General features: G+C 45.8%; 1 protein-coding gene across 8 annotated transcripts in view; it reads right to left on the bottom strand.

The window, feature by feature from the left end:
* gli2a (GLI family zinc finger 2a) overlaps positions 1-14,946 on the bottom strand; it is a 564,217-nt gene that overhangs the window by 232,093 nt on the left and 317,178 nt on the right. For 7 of the 8 annotated variants that reach the window (XM_072470222.1, XM_072470208.1, XM_072470205.1 and 4 more), the window contains one exon: positions 9,734-9,973. In XM_072470222.1, the coding sequence (XP_072326323.1) occupies positions 9,734-9,973 (240 nt within the window). Of the gene's footprint in view, positions 1-8,009; positions 8,073-9,733; positions 9,974-14,946 lie in introns of those variants that run through there. The other variant, XM_072470231.1, reaches the window with a different exon arrangement.

The following is a 14,946-nucleotide window of genomic DNA, read 5'->3' as shown; positions in this document are numbered from 1 at the left end:
TAGGTGGATTGGCCATTCTAAATTGCCCTTAGTGTCCAAAAATCTTAGGTTGGGTTATGGAGATAAAGGGGATAGGGTGGAGATGTGGGGCTTAAGTAGGGTGCTCTTTCCAAGGGTCGGTGCAGACTCGATGGGCTGAATGGCCTCCTTCTGCACTGTAAATTCTACGACTTTCTGTGACTTGTACACCAGAGACAGCCAGGCTACAGGTTTACTCCGAAACTCTGGAGATACTGGAGCTTTCTAATGGCAGCCACTTTATCGATCATTCATCTTAACCCCAGTTACAGTCAAACTCAACATATGCCTGAAAAGAACATCCATTGAAGAGATTTGCCACCTGGCAAGATGCCTTAGACTTCCCAATCTTCTCTGGGAGGGGGAGGTGCACGGATGGTGACCACACGATACTAGAAGATGCTGAACCCCATCAGCCACTCAATCAACAAGAAAAGTACTGAGTTGTCAGTCCGGATGATTTTGATTGGTCACTTTGTGGGAGGGTTGTCAATTGGTGGGTTTATTTGGTGGGTGGTCCTTGAGTGCACTCAGTGCTTGACCGTCACAATATAATTTTAAGATATATAATTAGTCAACAATCATCCCACAGGTGCAGAAAACTAGAGTTTAGTAGAACAACCTTCCCAAATATATAGACCCACAAGTGGGAGAATGGCATGGGATGGGTTTGACATGGGAGGGATGGCATGGGAAGGGGCAGGATGGGGGATTGGGTGTATGGAAGGAATGGGATGTGTTTGACTTGGGAGGGATGGGGATTTAAAGAATTACTGTTGCAATAAAGATACTAATTGCACCGCAAATGTTTTGCAGCTTTCTGCTAGCTACAGGAGATTCAGCGACAGCACTGCATTTCCGAGGAACACTGTTAGCTGAGAGTAGATTTTAATTCATATAAGCAGCATTGCTTTCATTATAATGACACAAACAAACTAAGATCAACAACAAGATCCAGTCGGAAAACATAATTATGAACAGATCCACTCAGCAATCCTTCTAATTAAAGAACAAAATCCCGATGTTGGGATGGAAAGTTTGCCAGGAAAAGGCAGGAATTCCAATCGATCATATCACATTTACCAAACTGCTTTATTTTGGTGTAATTAAACCCAATTAAAGATGTTTCTGTGAATATGATACTTGAACCACAAGAATGCAGCCTCATTCGTGACTGCCCACAACCTCTGAGGATTGGGTTTCAGTGAGTGTTTCAATCCTTTCAGTAATGTAAACCACATCCAGGCAAATCAAGCATATAGCTCATCTCCAATTCCATCAATGGGGATATTCTCCGACCGTATTCTCCCACAGGGAATGCTGTGGGTGTAGGAGGGTGAAGGGAATTGTTGAGTTGGACTGTACCTATTGGGTCCTGCAGCTGGTCACTGACAGACCACCAATCAGGTTCTGCAGGGTCAAAGCTCGGGGGGGTCTAAAAAATTAACTTTGCGAGCCATGAAATTGAGCCTAAACTGATGCAGTGGGGGTAGTGGCACAGAACCACTTCACACTTGCATTTGCAAATTTCTCTCTGCTCCTGTTCAGACGGGTTCCTGGGAAGAGGAGATTGTCCTACCAGAAGAGATTGAGGAAGGAGTATATTCACCAGGATGAGAAGCGACCCAGTTGAAACATATAAAATTCTTCAGCGGCCTGACAGCTTGGATGCTGAGAAAACGTTCCCCTCCGGCTGGGGAAATCTGGAACGTGTAAGGGGTCGGCCATCCAGGACTGCGATGTGGAGAAATCCCTTCAATCAGAGGGTTGCGAATCTGTGGAAATCTCCAGCCGAGAGAGCGGTGAATGGTCCGTTGTTGAATATGTTCAAGACCAGAGGTCGATGGAGTTTTGGAATAGTAGTGCAGGGAGGCGGGGTTGAGGCAGAATCTTAACTGAATGGCGAAGCACGTTCGAAGGACAACATGGCCTACTCATATTTCTCATGCTATTTCTTAGCGCGAACCATTATCCAATGTGTTTGCTAAACGATTTAACACGTCCACTAAATTAGAGGAATTTCAGAGAAATGCATTTTCTTTTTTTAAAAATAAATTTCGAGTACCCAATTCATTTTTTCCAATTAAGGGGCAATTTAGCGTGGCCAATCCGCCTAGCCTGCACATCTTTGGGTTGTGGGGGTGAAACCCACGCAAACACGGGGAGAATGTGCAAACTCCACATGGACAGTAACCCAGAGCCGGGATCGAACCTGGGACCTTGGCACCGTGAGGCAGCAGTGCTAACCACTGCGCCACCATGCTGCCCCGAGAAATGCATTTTCAAGCGGGGATCCCATTGTCATTATCAGCACCCGCGGGTTTAATTTTACATGGGGTCCCATTTGCTTGTATTTTAATGTGCTTTTTGTAGATGAAACCAAAGGAATCATTCTTGAAACACTGCACAGTAATCAGCCTTCTCTTGTGATCATGGCCCTCTCAATCTCCTGCTGTTTGCAATTGGAAAGTAAACAACCCACATTGGTAATTTATATTACAGAGGCAAAACAAAACCAGGCTATATTTAAAATGCCATCCCCAAATAAAAAGCAACTTCAATAATGTATTTTAAGTACTGCTCCTTCATAAATCACCCTCAAATTGCTGCTGCAGCGACATGGCGAATTGTAAACAACGTTCAGCAGCATTACTCCTTATGGATCAATTGCTACCTCGATGGTAACAATAAAACATCAAATCAGAGTGAAGTGAGATCCAGACATCCATTCAGTCCTGGGTCCCTGGTTATAAGAATTACAGTGAAGATTCAGGCTGCTAAATATTTAGGCTAGCATTTCGCGAAGTTTTATTGTGTTCCCTGATATCTCCTAAAAATAAAGGGCGGGATTCTCTGATCCTGAGGCTAAGTGTTGATGCCGTCATAAACGCCGTCGCGTTTTACGATGGTGTCAACAGGCCCCCTAGGATCAGCGATCATGCGCCGCACAGGGGGCCAGCACAGCACTGGACCGCTTCATGCAGCTCCAGCTGCCGATACCAGCGTCAAATGGGCGCCGCAGATTTGCGCATGCGTGTTACGACCGGCGCGAACTCGCGCGTGTGCGCGAGTTGCCTTATCCGCGCCGGCCCTGACGCAGCATGGCGGAGAGCTACAGGGGCCTGGCACGGAGTAAAATAAGCCCCCACCAGGAGAAGCCGGCCCGCCGATTGGTAGGCCCCGATCGCGGTCCAGGCCACGGTGGAGACCCCCCCCCCCGGGGTCGGATCCCTCCTCCCCCCCCCACCAGGCCGCTCCCCCGAGGTCCTGCCGGGTAGGACCACACATGAACGTGGCCGGCGGGACTTGGCCTATCTCTGCGGCCACTTGGCCCAACGTGCGGGGAGAATCGCCGGGGGGGGGGGGGGGGCGGCGCCGCACCGACCGCGCCGGCGCCAATGGTGCCGATTCTCCGGCGACCGGGCCGGGGTCGGAGAATCCCACCCGAAGACTTTAAAAAACAAATCCGAATTTGGTTCCAAGTGCATTTTCTTTTGCATATATCACGTACATGTGCTTTATTTTCAGTTTTCCGTTTCTAACTTGTCAGTTTTATCCTCACCGTCACCTTTTGTTTCTCATGGTACCGTCTCAATGACTGAGATGAGGGAAGTGTATGTACTGTTGCCAGGTTTGCAAATGGGACAGTAGAATGGGTGGGGAGACAAGGAGTGAGGATGACACAATAATAATAATAATAATCATGGCTTATTGTCACAAGTAGGCTTCAATTAAGTTACTGTGAAAAGCCCCTTGTCGCCACATTCCTGCGCCTGTTCGGGGGGGGGGGGCGGTATAGGAATTGACCCCGCGATGCTGGCCTTGTTCTGCATTACAAGCCAGCTGTTTAGTCCACTGTGCTAAACCGGCCCCACAGAAAGAGCCTACAGAGGGAGATAGACAGGTTAAGTAAGTGGGCAAAAACTTGGCAGATGGAATATAATGTAGGAAAATGTGAGGTTATGCACTTTGGTAGGAAGAATTAAGGAGATGAATATTATTTAAAAAGACAAAGACTGCAGAAAGCTGCAGCACAGAGTAGATTTGGGGGTCCTCGTGCATAAATTACAGAAAGCTAGCATGTAAGTCCAGCAGGGAATTGGGACTGCAAATTGAGTACTGGCCTTTATTTCAAAGGAATTGAAGTATAAAAATAGGGAAGTCCTGCTAAAACAATAGAAAGCACTAGTTGGACCACCCCCCCCCCCCACCCCGCCACCCCCCCCCCCCCCCCCCCCCCCCCCCACCCCCCACACCCCCTCCTCCTCCCCATGGAACATTGTGAACGGTTTGGTCCCCTTAACTGAGGAAAGATCCTCTGGCATTTGAGGCAGTCCAGAGAAGGTTCACTAGGTTGATTTGGGTATGGAGGGATTTTCTTCTGAGGAGAGGTTGAGCCTGTACTCATTGGAGTCGAGAAGAATGAGAGGCAAACTTCATGAGACATATAGGACTCTCAGAGGGCTTGACAGTGTCCATGCTGAGATTGTTGCCCTTTGCGGGCGAGTCTAGGACCAGAGGGCATAATCTCAGAGTAAGGGGTCACCAATTTAAGATAGAGGTGAGGAGGAATTTCATCTCTCATAGGGTAGCGAATCTATGAAACTCTTTACAACAGAGGGCTATAGAGGCTGGGTCGTTAAGTATGTTGAAGGCTGAGATAGATCGATTTTTAATCAGTAAAGGAATCAAGGGTTATGGGGATAAGGCAGGAACGTGGAGTTGAGGATGATCAACTCAGTTCATGATTTGAGTTGAATGGTGGGGTAGGCTCGATGGGCTGAGTGCCCTGCTTCTGTTCCTCCATCTTATGGTCTCACCTTTTAGCATGATTTCTTTGTACATTAATGCATATCAGTGCTTTGAACACTCTATTGATGATCTCTATGTGACTCACCTTTTCCCACTGTGCCTAAATCTATGTTTACTCTTCCATTAAATACTTATTAAAAGAATATTCATTCATGGGTTGTGAGCATCACTAGCATGGTTAGTGATTTGTTGCCCATCCCCAATTGCCCTTGAGAAAGTGGTAGTAAGCGAGCTGTCTCCTTGAACCGCAGAGTCCATGTGGTGTAGGTATACCCATCATGCTGGTAGGGAGAGTGTTCCAGGATTTTGACTTAGCAACAGTGAAAGAACATTGACATTATTCCAAGAGGTAACTAATGATGCAGTGGATGCATTGGTGTTAATTTGCAAAGTTCCCTAGATTCTGGAAAGGTTCCAGCCGATTGGAAAATAACAAATATAACCCCCCTATTCAAGGAGGGAGGAGGCAGAGAACAGCAAACTATAGGCCAGTTAGCTTGTCGTGGGATATTTCATAGAATTTACAGTGCAGAAGGAGGCCATTCGGCCCATCGAGTCTGCACCAGCTCTTGGAAAGAGGACCCTAGTAACCCCACCCTCCACCCTATCCCCTTAACCCTACAACCCCATCTAACCTAAGGGCAATTTAGCACGGCCAATCCACCTAACCTGCACATCTTTGGACTGTGGGAATCATCATCATAGAATTTACAGTGCAGAAGGAGGCCATTTGGCCCATCGGGTCTGCACCGGCTCTTGGAAAGAGCACCCTACCAAAGGTCAACATCTCCATCCTATCCCCATAACCCAGGAACCCCACCCAACACTAAGGGCAATTTATCATGGCCAATCCACCTAATCTGCACATCTTTGGACTGTGGGAGGAAACCGGAGCACCCGGAGGAAACCCACGCACACACGGGGAGGATGTGCAGACTCTGCACAGACAGTGACCCAAGCCGGAATCGAACCTGGGACCCTGGAGCTGTGAAGCAATTGTGCTATCCACAATGCTACCGTGCTGCCCGAATAAACGGGAGCACCCGGAGGAAACCCACGCAGACACGGGGAGAATGTGCAGACTCCGCACAGTGACCCAAGCGGGAATTGAACCTGGGATCCTGGCGCTGTGAAGCCATAGTGCTAACCACTATGCTACCGTGATGCCCTAGATGTTAGAATCGATCATTAAAGAGGTTACAACCGGCCCTGTAAAAAACAGAAGGTAATCAGGAAGAGTCAGCATGGTTTTATGAAAGGAAACTCATGTTTGACCAATTTGTGAGAGTTCTTTGAAGGAATAACATGTACTGTGGATAGAGAGGCACCTGCCGATGTACTGGACTTGGATTTCCAGAAGGCATTTGATAAGGTGCCACATCAAATGCTATTCTGAAAAGAAACGGTCATGGTGTCGTGGGTAACATATTTGCATGGATTAAAGATTCGCTGGCTGGCAGAAAACAGAGTATGCATTAATGGGTCTTGTTTGACGTGTCGAATGGAGTCCAAGACGGTTATGTGTTGGGGCCTCGACTGTTACAATTTATATCAATGGTTTCGATGAGGGGAGCGAAGGCCTGTTAGCTAAATTTGCAGACGGCTTGAAGATCAGTAGGAAAGTATGTTGTGAAGAAGACATAAGGAGCTTGTACATGGATAAAGATAGGTTGAGTGAGCAGGCACAAATCTGGCAGGTGGAGTGTAATGTGGGGAAATGTGAAGTTCTTCACTTTGGTAGGAACAATTTTTTTTAAAGTATTACTTAAACAACTGCATAATTCTGAGGTGCAGATGGATCTAGGGGTTCTTGTGCATGAGAAACAGAAAGATAGTATGCAGGTTCAGCATGTCATTAAGAAGGTTGATGGGATTCTATCCTTTATTATAAGAGGAATTGAATCTAAAAGTAAGGATGTTATGCTTCGTTTATACAACGCATTGGTGAGACCACATCTCGAATACTGTGTGCAGTTTCGGTCTCCTTATTTAAGGAAGGATGTAAATGGTTTGGAGGTGGTTCAGAGAAGGTTTACTAGATTGCTCCCTGGAATAAGTGGGTTGTCTTATGGGGATACGTTGGACAGAATTGGCTTATTTCCCCACTGGAGTTCAGAAGAGTGAGGGGTGACTTGATTGAAATATATAAGATTCTGAATGGTCTTGAGAAGGTGGACGTGGAAGGGATGTTTCCGCTTGTGGCTGAGCCCAGAGCTAGGGAGAAGAGATGAGGAGCTTTTCTCTCTCAGATGGTTGTGCGATTTTGGAGCACTCTATCTCAGAAAGGGTCATTGAAACATAGAAAATAGGAGGAAGAGGCAATTTGGCCCTTCGAACCAGCTCCACCATTCATTATGATCATAGCTGGTCACTGAATATTTTTAAGGCAAAAGTAGATAGTTTCTTGTTGAGCAAGGGAATCAAAGGTTATCGGGGTAGATGGGAATGTGGAATTCAAACCACAAACAGATCAGCCGTGATCTTATTGAATGGTGGAGCAGGCTCGAGGGGCCGAATGGTCTGCTTCTGCTCCTATTTAGTATGTTCGCAAGTCAGGATGGTGCACAATTTGGGAGGGTAACTTGCTGTTCTTGTCCTTCTAGCTGATTGGGGTCATGAGTTTGGAAGGTGCTGTCAAACAAGGTGTGATGCGTTGTTGCAGTGCATCTTGCACACTGCTGCCACTGTGTGTTGGTGTTGGGAAGGAGTGAACATTTAAGGTGATTGGTGGGCTGCTTTGTCCTGGGTGGTGCTCAGCTTCTTGAGTGATGTTGGAGCTGCACTCATCCAAGAAAGTGGGCAGTATTCCATCACACTTGTGCCTTTAAGTAGCACAGTGGTTAGTTCTGCTGCCCCAGGGACCCGGGATCAATTCCGGCCTCGGGTGACTGTGTGGAGTTTGCACTTTCTCCCTGTGTTTGCGTGGGTTTCCTCCGAGTGCTCCAGTTTCCTCCCACAGTTCAAAGATGTGCAGGTGAGGTGGACTGGCCATGCTAAATTGCCCATTAGTTTCCAAAAGGTTAGGTGGGATTAAGGGGATAGGGTAGAGAAATGGGATTCAGTAGGGTGATCCTTCCAAGGACTGTGCAGACTCAATGGATCGAATGGCCTCCTTCTGCATTGTAGGGATTCTATGATTCGATGGTGGACGGGCTTTGAGTCAGAAATGAGTTACTCACCACAGGATTGTCAACCTCTGAAATACTGATGCTCATTTTTCTAAATTGAGGGCAAAATATCCATTTTGCTGGGAACTGGAATACACAAAAAGCATGTTTGGACTTTCTGAGTATAATCCAGGACCCGCCAGAGAAGATTAAATAAAGAGAGAAAAAAATCACGCATAAGGAGGCCTGAGTCACAAATTCTAATGGCTTACAATTTCTATAAAACACATGGTGACGGAGACGTTCATTCAAGGTCCACAAGAAGAATTGGCAAGTGAAGAATATTATGCAATATTTATTTACATGTAACATATTTTGACTAGAGCCAGAAGGAAATACTGCTTTACAAAAGCTATCCTGCTGAATTCAAACTAACAAGTTACATGATAGTTATCATCTGGGACATTCTGTAACTAGCCTAAAAAGTGTTCATCTCCACATGCTACTTCGGGAACTTAGATGGGAAGCAAGTTGCTAGCACTTATTTTCATTGATAACTCATAGAAACACTTCATTGTACTTGGATCTTTTGGGATATGTAATGGGGATGTTACTACACTTGATCTTATGAAGTTCAATGAGTAACCTAATTGTATTTGTTCTCTGGAAAGTAATTGAAGGACAGAACTGCGCACATTCCTTTTGAGGTTTTGAAGGGACCAAACTGCACTTAATCCCTTGGAAAAACCAACTATTACTGGTTATATTAAGTAACTCACAGAAACTCACTTTGCTTCACCTTCCTTAATGTTCAAAGTATAGGATTATCTTACTGTATTTCCTCCTTTGCAATTCAGAAAAAAGTCATCTGTAGCTAATTTTGCAATGTAGCAAACTACATTTTGTTCCTTCAAAGTGCAGTGATAATTGTATTTTCCATGGAACATATACCATAAGTGTTCTAAAACATTAGGATTGAAAAAAACATTTGGCCTATAAATGAAAATGTGTCAACCTTTCCATCACCATCATATGATTGTGTTCCTTCTGCCTTAAGGAACCATTCCTCATTCAGCTTACCTGAAACAGTGTAACATCTCTGCTACCATAATAGCTAACTCTGCTATGATTCTTGGCTTTCCACGTTACTGAATGTAAATGAAAGTTTATACCTTTTCCACTTGCTTCTTAGCCTTGAAAAGTTCAAGAAAGAAGTGCATCTTCCAGTCGGAGGCAAATACAGCGCCAATTAGTTTCCCCTCGAATGTGTCAAAAGGATAATAAAATAATTGGCCATACTTATCCAGCCTCTTCCAAGACATCACTCAGATGTCCCCACATAGTCCCTGCAGATCTTGCCCTTGCTCTGGGTTAAGATACCTTTGACCTCTAACCATCCTATAATAAATTACATCTCGAGTTGAATAATATTCCAACAAAGCTCTCCACTGACCTGCCCCTATGGAAAAATGCCATTATCCAACATAAAGCAGACACCAGCAGCATGCAAATGTTTAACATGGAGTGACAAGTCACTTTTTAATGTGAACGATTTCATCAGGTAAGTGGTCAGATCGATATTAAATAAAAACTTTCAAATTACAATGATACAAGGCAATGATGGACCAAACAAACCAAAGAGATGCTCCAGGTCTCAAAAAAAGTAAGTGACTTTTCTGACTCATTTACGATTTTACATGATCAAATGGAACTATCCCCAACCAACACCCCACCCACCCTCTCAGGGGTACTTTGCATGTAAAACAGAAATGAGTAGCAGAAGTGTGGATACGTACAATAGCGTTGGTCCATGTAGCCATTTCGGGGGTCCACTGACAAACAGACTGCCCGGTAGGGAGTTTGCGGCTCGGTTAAATGTGGCAGTGAGCTCTTGATTTTTGAGGAAGAGCTTGAGTCTTCACTGGAGCTGCACGGCTCTTCCGTTATCTTGCAATAGGACTGCCCTGTCCCGTGTGGCCGCATTGAGATTGCATTCCTGCGCTCTCTTACATAGTCAGGCCAGATGCTTTCGACATCTGTGTGGAGGAAGGAGAAACAACAGAACTTTTACCTGTTATTAATGCACATATATAAAACCTTAAAAAATGTCCCCTTTCCCCCCCATGTCCTCATATTATTACTATTGTTTCATCTTTTATCGTTTTAAAATTAATCTCAATATTTTTCCCACACCCTTTCCCTCCTGGAATGTTTGAAGTATACACACACTCACGGTTTTAAACATTACGCTTGTAATGTTATTAAAATTGGACAGGTCCACAACATAATTTTATCATTATCGATTAGAAGTGTAACATTCTGCAACAATGTTCAATTACAATGAAGATTATTCTCCTCACTGTTGACCGTTCACAATTGATTAAGTTTAATAATCTCTCTTTGCATTGTAAGATTACGCGATGCGAAGTTCAGAGCGATTATTTGCATTTCTCCAAATACAGTTTGTAATTGTCCCCATCAGCACGATCATTCATTGATCAATATAATTAAGCTAAAAAATGGATTTAAAACAAATTTTGTGAATCTGTAATTGCGTGTCCCTGCCTAGAGGACCCTGTCCATCAGAAATCCCGAATCAGAAAACTATCCAACTGGGATCCTGGATTAGAAACGTGTCCAACAGAAACCCCGGATGAGAAACCTTTCCAAGAGAAATCCCGGATCAGAAACCTGTCCAACAGAAACCCCGGATGAGAAAACTTCCCAACAGAAGCCCCGGATCAGAAACCTATGCAACAGAAATCCCGGATCAGAAACCTGTCCAACAGAAATCCCGGATAAGAAACCTATCCAATAGAAATCCCGACTCAGAAACCAGACCAACAGAAATCCCGGATCAGAGACCTGGCCACAGAAACCCTGGATCAGAGTCCTGTCCAACAGAAATCCCGAATCAGACACCTGTCCAACAGGAATCCCAGATCAGAAACCTGTCCAACAGAAATCCAGGCTCAAAAACCTGTCCAACAGAAATCCCAGATCAGAAACCTGTCCAACAAATTTCCCGGATCAGAAACCTGTCCAAGAGAAATCATGAATCAGAGACCGGTCCAACAGAATTCCCGGATCAGAACCCTGCCGACAGAAATCCGGATCAGGAACTGGTCTAACAGAAATACGCATCAGAAACCTGTCCAACAGAAATCCCGAATCAGAATCCTGTCCAACAGAATTCCAGAACAGAACACTGCCTACAGAAATCCCAGATCAGAAATCTGTCCAACAGAAATCCCGGATCAGAAACCTGTCCAACAGAAATCCCGGATCAGAAACCTGTCCAACAGAAATCCCGGATCAGAAACCTGTCCAACAGGAATCCTGGATCAGAGACCTGTCCAACAGAAATCCCGGATCAGAAACCTGTCCAACAGAAACCCTGGATCAGAGACCTGTCCAACAGGAACCCCAGATCAGAAACCTGTCCAACAGAAATCCCAGATCAAAAACCTGTCCAACAGAAATCCCGGATCAGGGACCTGTGCAACAGGAACACCGGATCAGAAACCTGTCCAACAGAAATCCCGGATCAGAAACCTGTCCAACAGAAATCCCGGATCAGAAACCTGTCCAACAGAAACCCTGGATCAGAGACCTGTCCAACAGGAACCCCGGATCAGAAACCTGTCCAACAGAAATCCCAGATTAGAAAGCTGTCCAACAGAAACTCCAGATCAGAAACCTGTCCAGCAGAAATCCCGAATCAGATTCCTGTCCAACAGTATTCCCGGATCAGAACCCTATCCAACAGAAATCCCGAATCAGAAACCTGTCTAACAGAATTCCCGAATCAGAAACCTGTCCAACAGGAATGCCGGATCAGAAACGTGCACAACAGAAATCCCGGATCAGAAACGTGCACAACAGAAATCCCGGATCAGAGACTTGTCCAACAGAAATCCCGGATCAGAAACCTGTCCAACAGAAATCCCAGATCAGAAACCTGTCCAACAGAAATCCCAGATCAGAAACCTGTCCAACAAATTTACCGGATCAGAAACCTGTCCAAGAGAAATCATGAATCAGAGGCCGGTCCAACAGAATTCCCGGATCAGAACCCTGCCGACAGAAATCCGGATCAGAAACTGGTCAAACAGAAATACGCATCAGAAACCTGTCCAACAGAATTCCCGAATCAGAAACCTGTCCAACAGAATTCCCGGATCAGAACACTGCCTACAGAAATCCCAGATCAGAAATCTGTCCAACAGAAATCCCGGATCAGAGACCTGTGCAACAGGAACACCGGATCAGAAACCTGTCCAACAGAAACGCCGGATCAGAGACCTATCCAACAGAAATTCTGGGTCAGAAACCTGTCCAACAGAAACCCCGGATAAGAAGCCTGTCCAATAGAAATCCCGGATCAGAAACCTATCCAACAGAAATCCCGGATCAGAAACCTGTCCAACAGAAATCCCGGATAAGAAACCTGTCCAATAGAAATCCCGACTCAGAAACCAGACCAACAGAAATCCCGGATCAGAGACCTGGCCACAGGAACCCTGGATCAGAGTCCTGTCCAACAGAAATCCCGAATCAGACACCTGTCCAACAGGAATCCCGTATCAAAATCTTGTCCAACAGAAATCCCGGATCAGAAACCTGTCCAACAGAAATACGGATCAGAAATCGGTCCAACAGAAATACGGATCAGAAACCGGTCCAACAGAAATCCCGAATCAGAGTCCTGTCCAACAGAATTCCCGGTCAGAGACTTGTCCAACAGAAATCCGGATCAGAAACATATCCAACAGAAATCCCAGATCAGAAACCTGTCCAACAGGAATCCCAATTCAGAAACCTGTCCAACAGAAATCCGGATCAGAAACCGGTCCAACAGAAATCCCGAATCAGAATCCTGTCCAACAGAAATCCCAGATCAGAAACCTGTCCAAATGAAACCCCGGATCAGAGACCTGTCCAACAGGAACCCCGGATCGGAAACCTGTCCATCAGAAACCCCAGATCAGAAACCTGTCCAACAGAAACTCCGGATCAGAGACCTGTCCAACAGAAATCCCGGATCAGAAACCTGTCCAACAGAAATCCCGAATCAGAAACCTGCCTCCAGAAATCCCACATCAGAAACCTGTCCAACAGAAATCCGGCACCAGAAACCTGTCCAACAGAAATCCCGGATTAGAGACCTGTTCAACAGAATTCCCGAATCAGAAACCTGTCCAACAGAAATCCCGAATCAGAACCCTGTCCAACAGAATTCCCGGATCAGAAACCTATCCAACAGAATTCCCGGATCAGAAACCTGTTCAACAGAAATCCCGGATCAGAAACCTGCCCAACAGAAATCCCGGATCAGAAACCTGTCCTACAGAAATCCCGAATCAGAGACCTGTCCAACAGAAATCCCGGACCAGAAACATGTCCAACAGAAATCCCGGATCAGAAACCTGTCCAACAGAAACCCCGGATCAGAGACCTGTCCAACAGAAATCCCGGATCAGAAACATGTCCTACAGAAATCCAGGATCAGAAGCTTGTCCAATAGAAATCCCGGTTCAGAAACCTATCCAACAGAATTGCCGGTCAGAGACTTGTCCAACAGAAATCCCGGATCAGAAACCTGTCCAACAGAAACCCCGGATCAGAGACCTGTCCAACAGAAATCCCGGAATAGAAACATATCCAACAGAAATCCCGGATCAGAAACCTGTCCAACAGAAATCCCAGATCAGAAACCTGTCCAACAGAAATCCGGATCAGAAACCGGTCCAACAGAAATCCCGAATCAGAATCCTGTCCAACAGAAATCCCGGGTCAGAAATCCTGTCAAACAGAATTCCCGTACCAGAAACCTGTCCAACAGGAATCCCGGATCAGAAACCTGCCCAACAGAAATCCTGGATCAGAAACCTGTCCAACAGAAATCCCGAATCAGAAACCTGTCAAACAGAATTCCCGAACCAGAAACCTGTCCAACAGAAATCCCAGATCAGAAACCTGTCCAACAGAAATCCGGATCAGAAACCGGTCCAACAGAAATCCCGAATCAGAATCCTGTCCAACAGAAATCCCGGATCAGAAATCCTGTCCAACAGAATTCCCGTACCAGAAACCTGTCCAACAGGAATCCCGGATCAGAAACCTGCCCAACAGAAATCTTGGATCAGAAACCTGTCCAACAGAAATCCCGAATCAGAAACCTGTCAAACAGAATTCCCGAACCAGAAACCTGTCCAACAGGAATCCCGGATCAGAAACCTGCCCAACAAAAATCCCGGTTCAGAAACTGGTCCAACAGAAATCCCGGATCAGAAACCTGTCCAACAGAAATCCTGGACCAGAAACCTGTCCAACAGAAATCCCGGACCAGAAACCTGCCCAACAGATACCCCAGATCAGAGACCTGTCCAACATAAATCCCGGATCAGAGATCCTGTCCAACAGAATTCCCGAATCAGAAACCTGTCCAACAGGAATCCCGGATCAGAAACCTGCCCAACAGAAATCCCGGATCTGAAACTGGTCCAACAGAAATCCCGGATGAGAAACCTGTCAAACAGAAATCCTGGACCAGAAACCTGTTCAACATAAATCCCGGATCAGAAACCTGTACAAGAGAAACCCCAGATCAGAGACCTGTCCAACAGAAATCCCGGATCAGAAGCATGTCCTACAGAAATCCCGAATCAGAATCCTGTCCAACAGAAATCCCGGATCAGAAATCCTGTCCAACAGAATTCCCGAACCAGAAACCTGTCCAACAGGAATCCCGGATCAGAAACCTGCCCAACAAAAATCCCGGTTCAGAAACCTGTCCAACAGAAATCCTGGACCAGAAACCTGTCCAACAGAAATCCCGGACCAGAAACCTGTCCAACAGATACCCCAGATCAGAGACCTGTCCAACAAAAATCCCGGATCAGAGATCCTGTCCAACAGAATTCCCGAATCAGAAACCTGTCCAACAGGAATCCCGGATCAGAAACCTGTCAAACAGAAATCCTGGACCAGAAACCTGTTCAACATA

This window comes from Scyliorhinus torazame, chromosome 2, assembly GCF_047496885.1.
Source record: "Scyliorhinus torazame isolate Kashiwa2021f chromosome 2, sScyTor2.1, whole genome shotgun sequence".
In the NCBI taxonomy this organism is placed as follows: domain Eukaryota; kingdom Metazoa; phylum Chordata; class Chondrichthyes; order Carcharhiniformes; family Scyliorhinidae; genus Scyliorhinus; species Scyliorhinus torazame.
The sequence above is the reverse complement of the archived record's forward strand: the minus strand, read 5'-3'. Positions and strand labels throughout refer to the sequence as shown.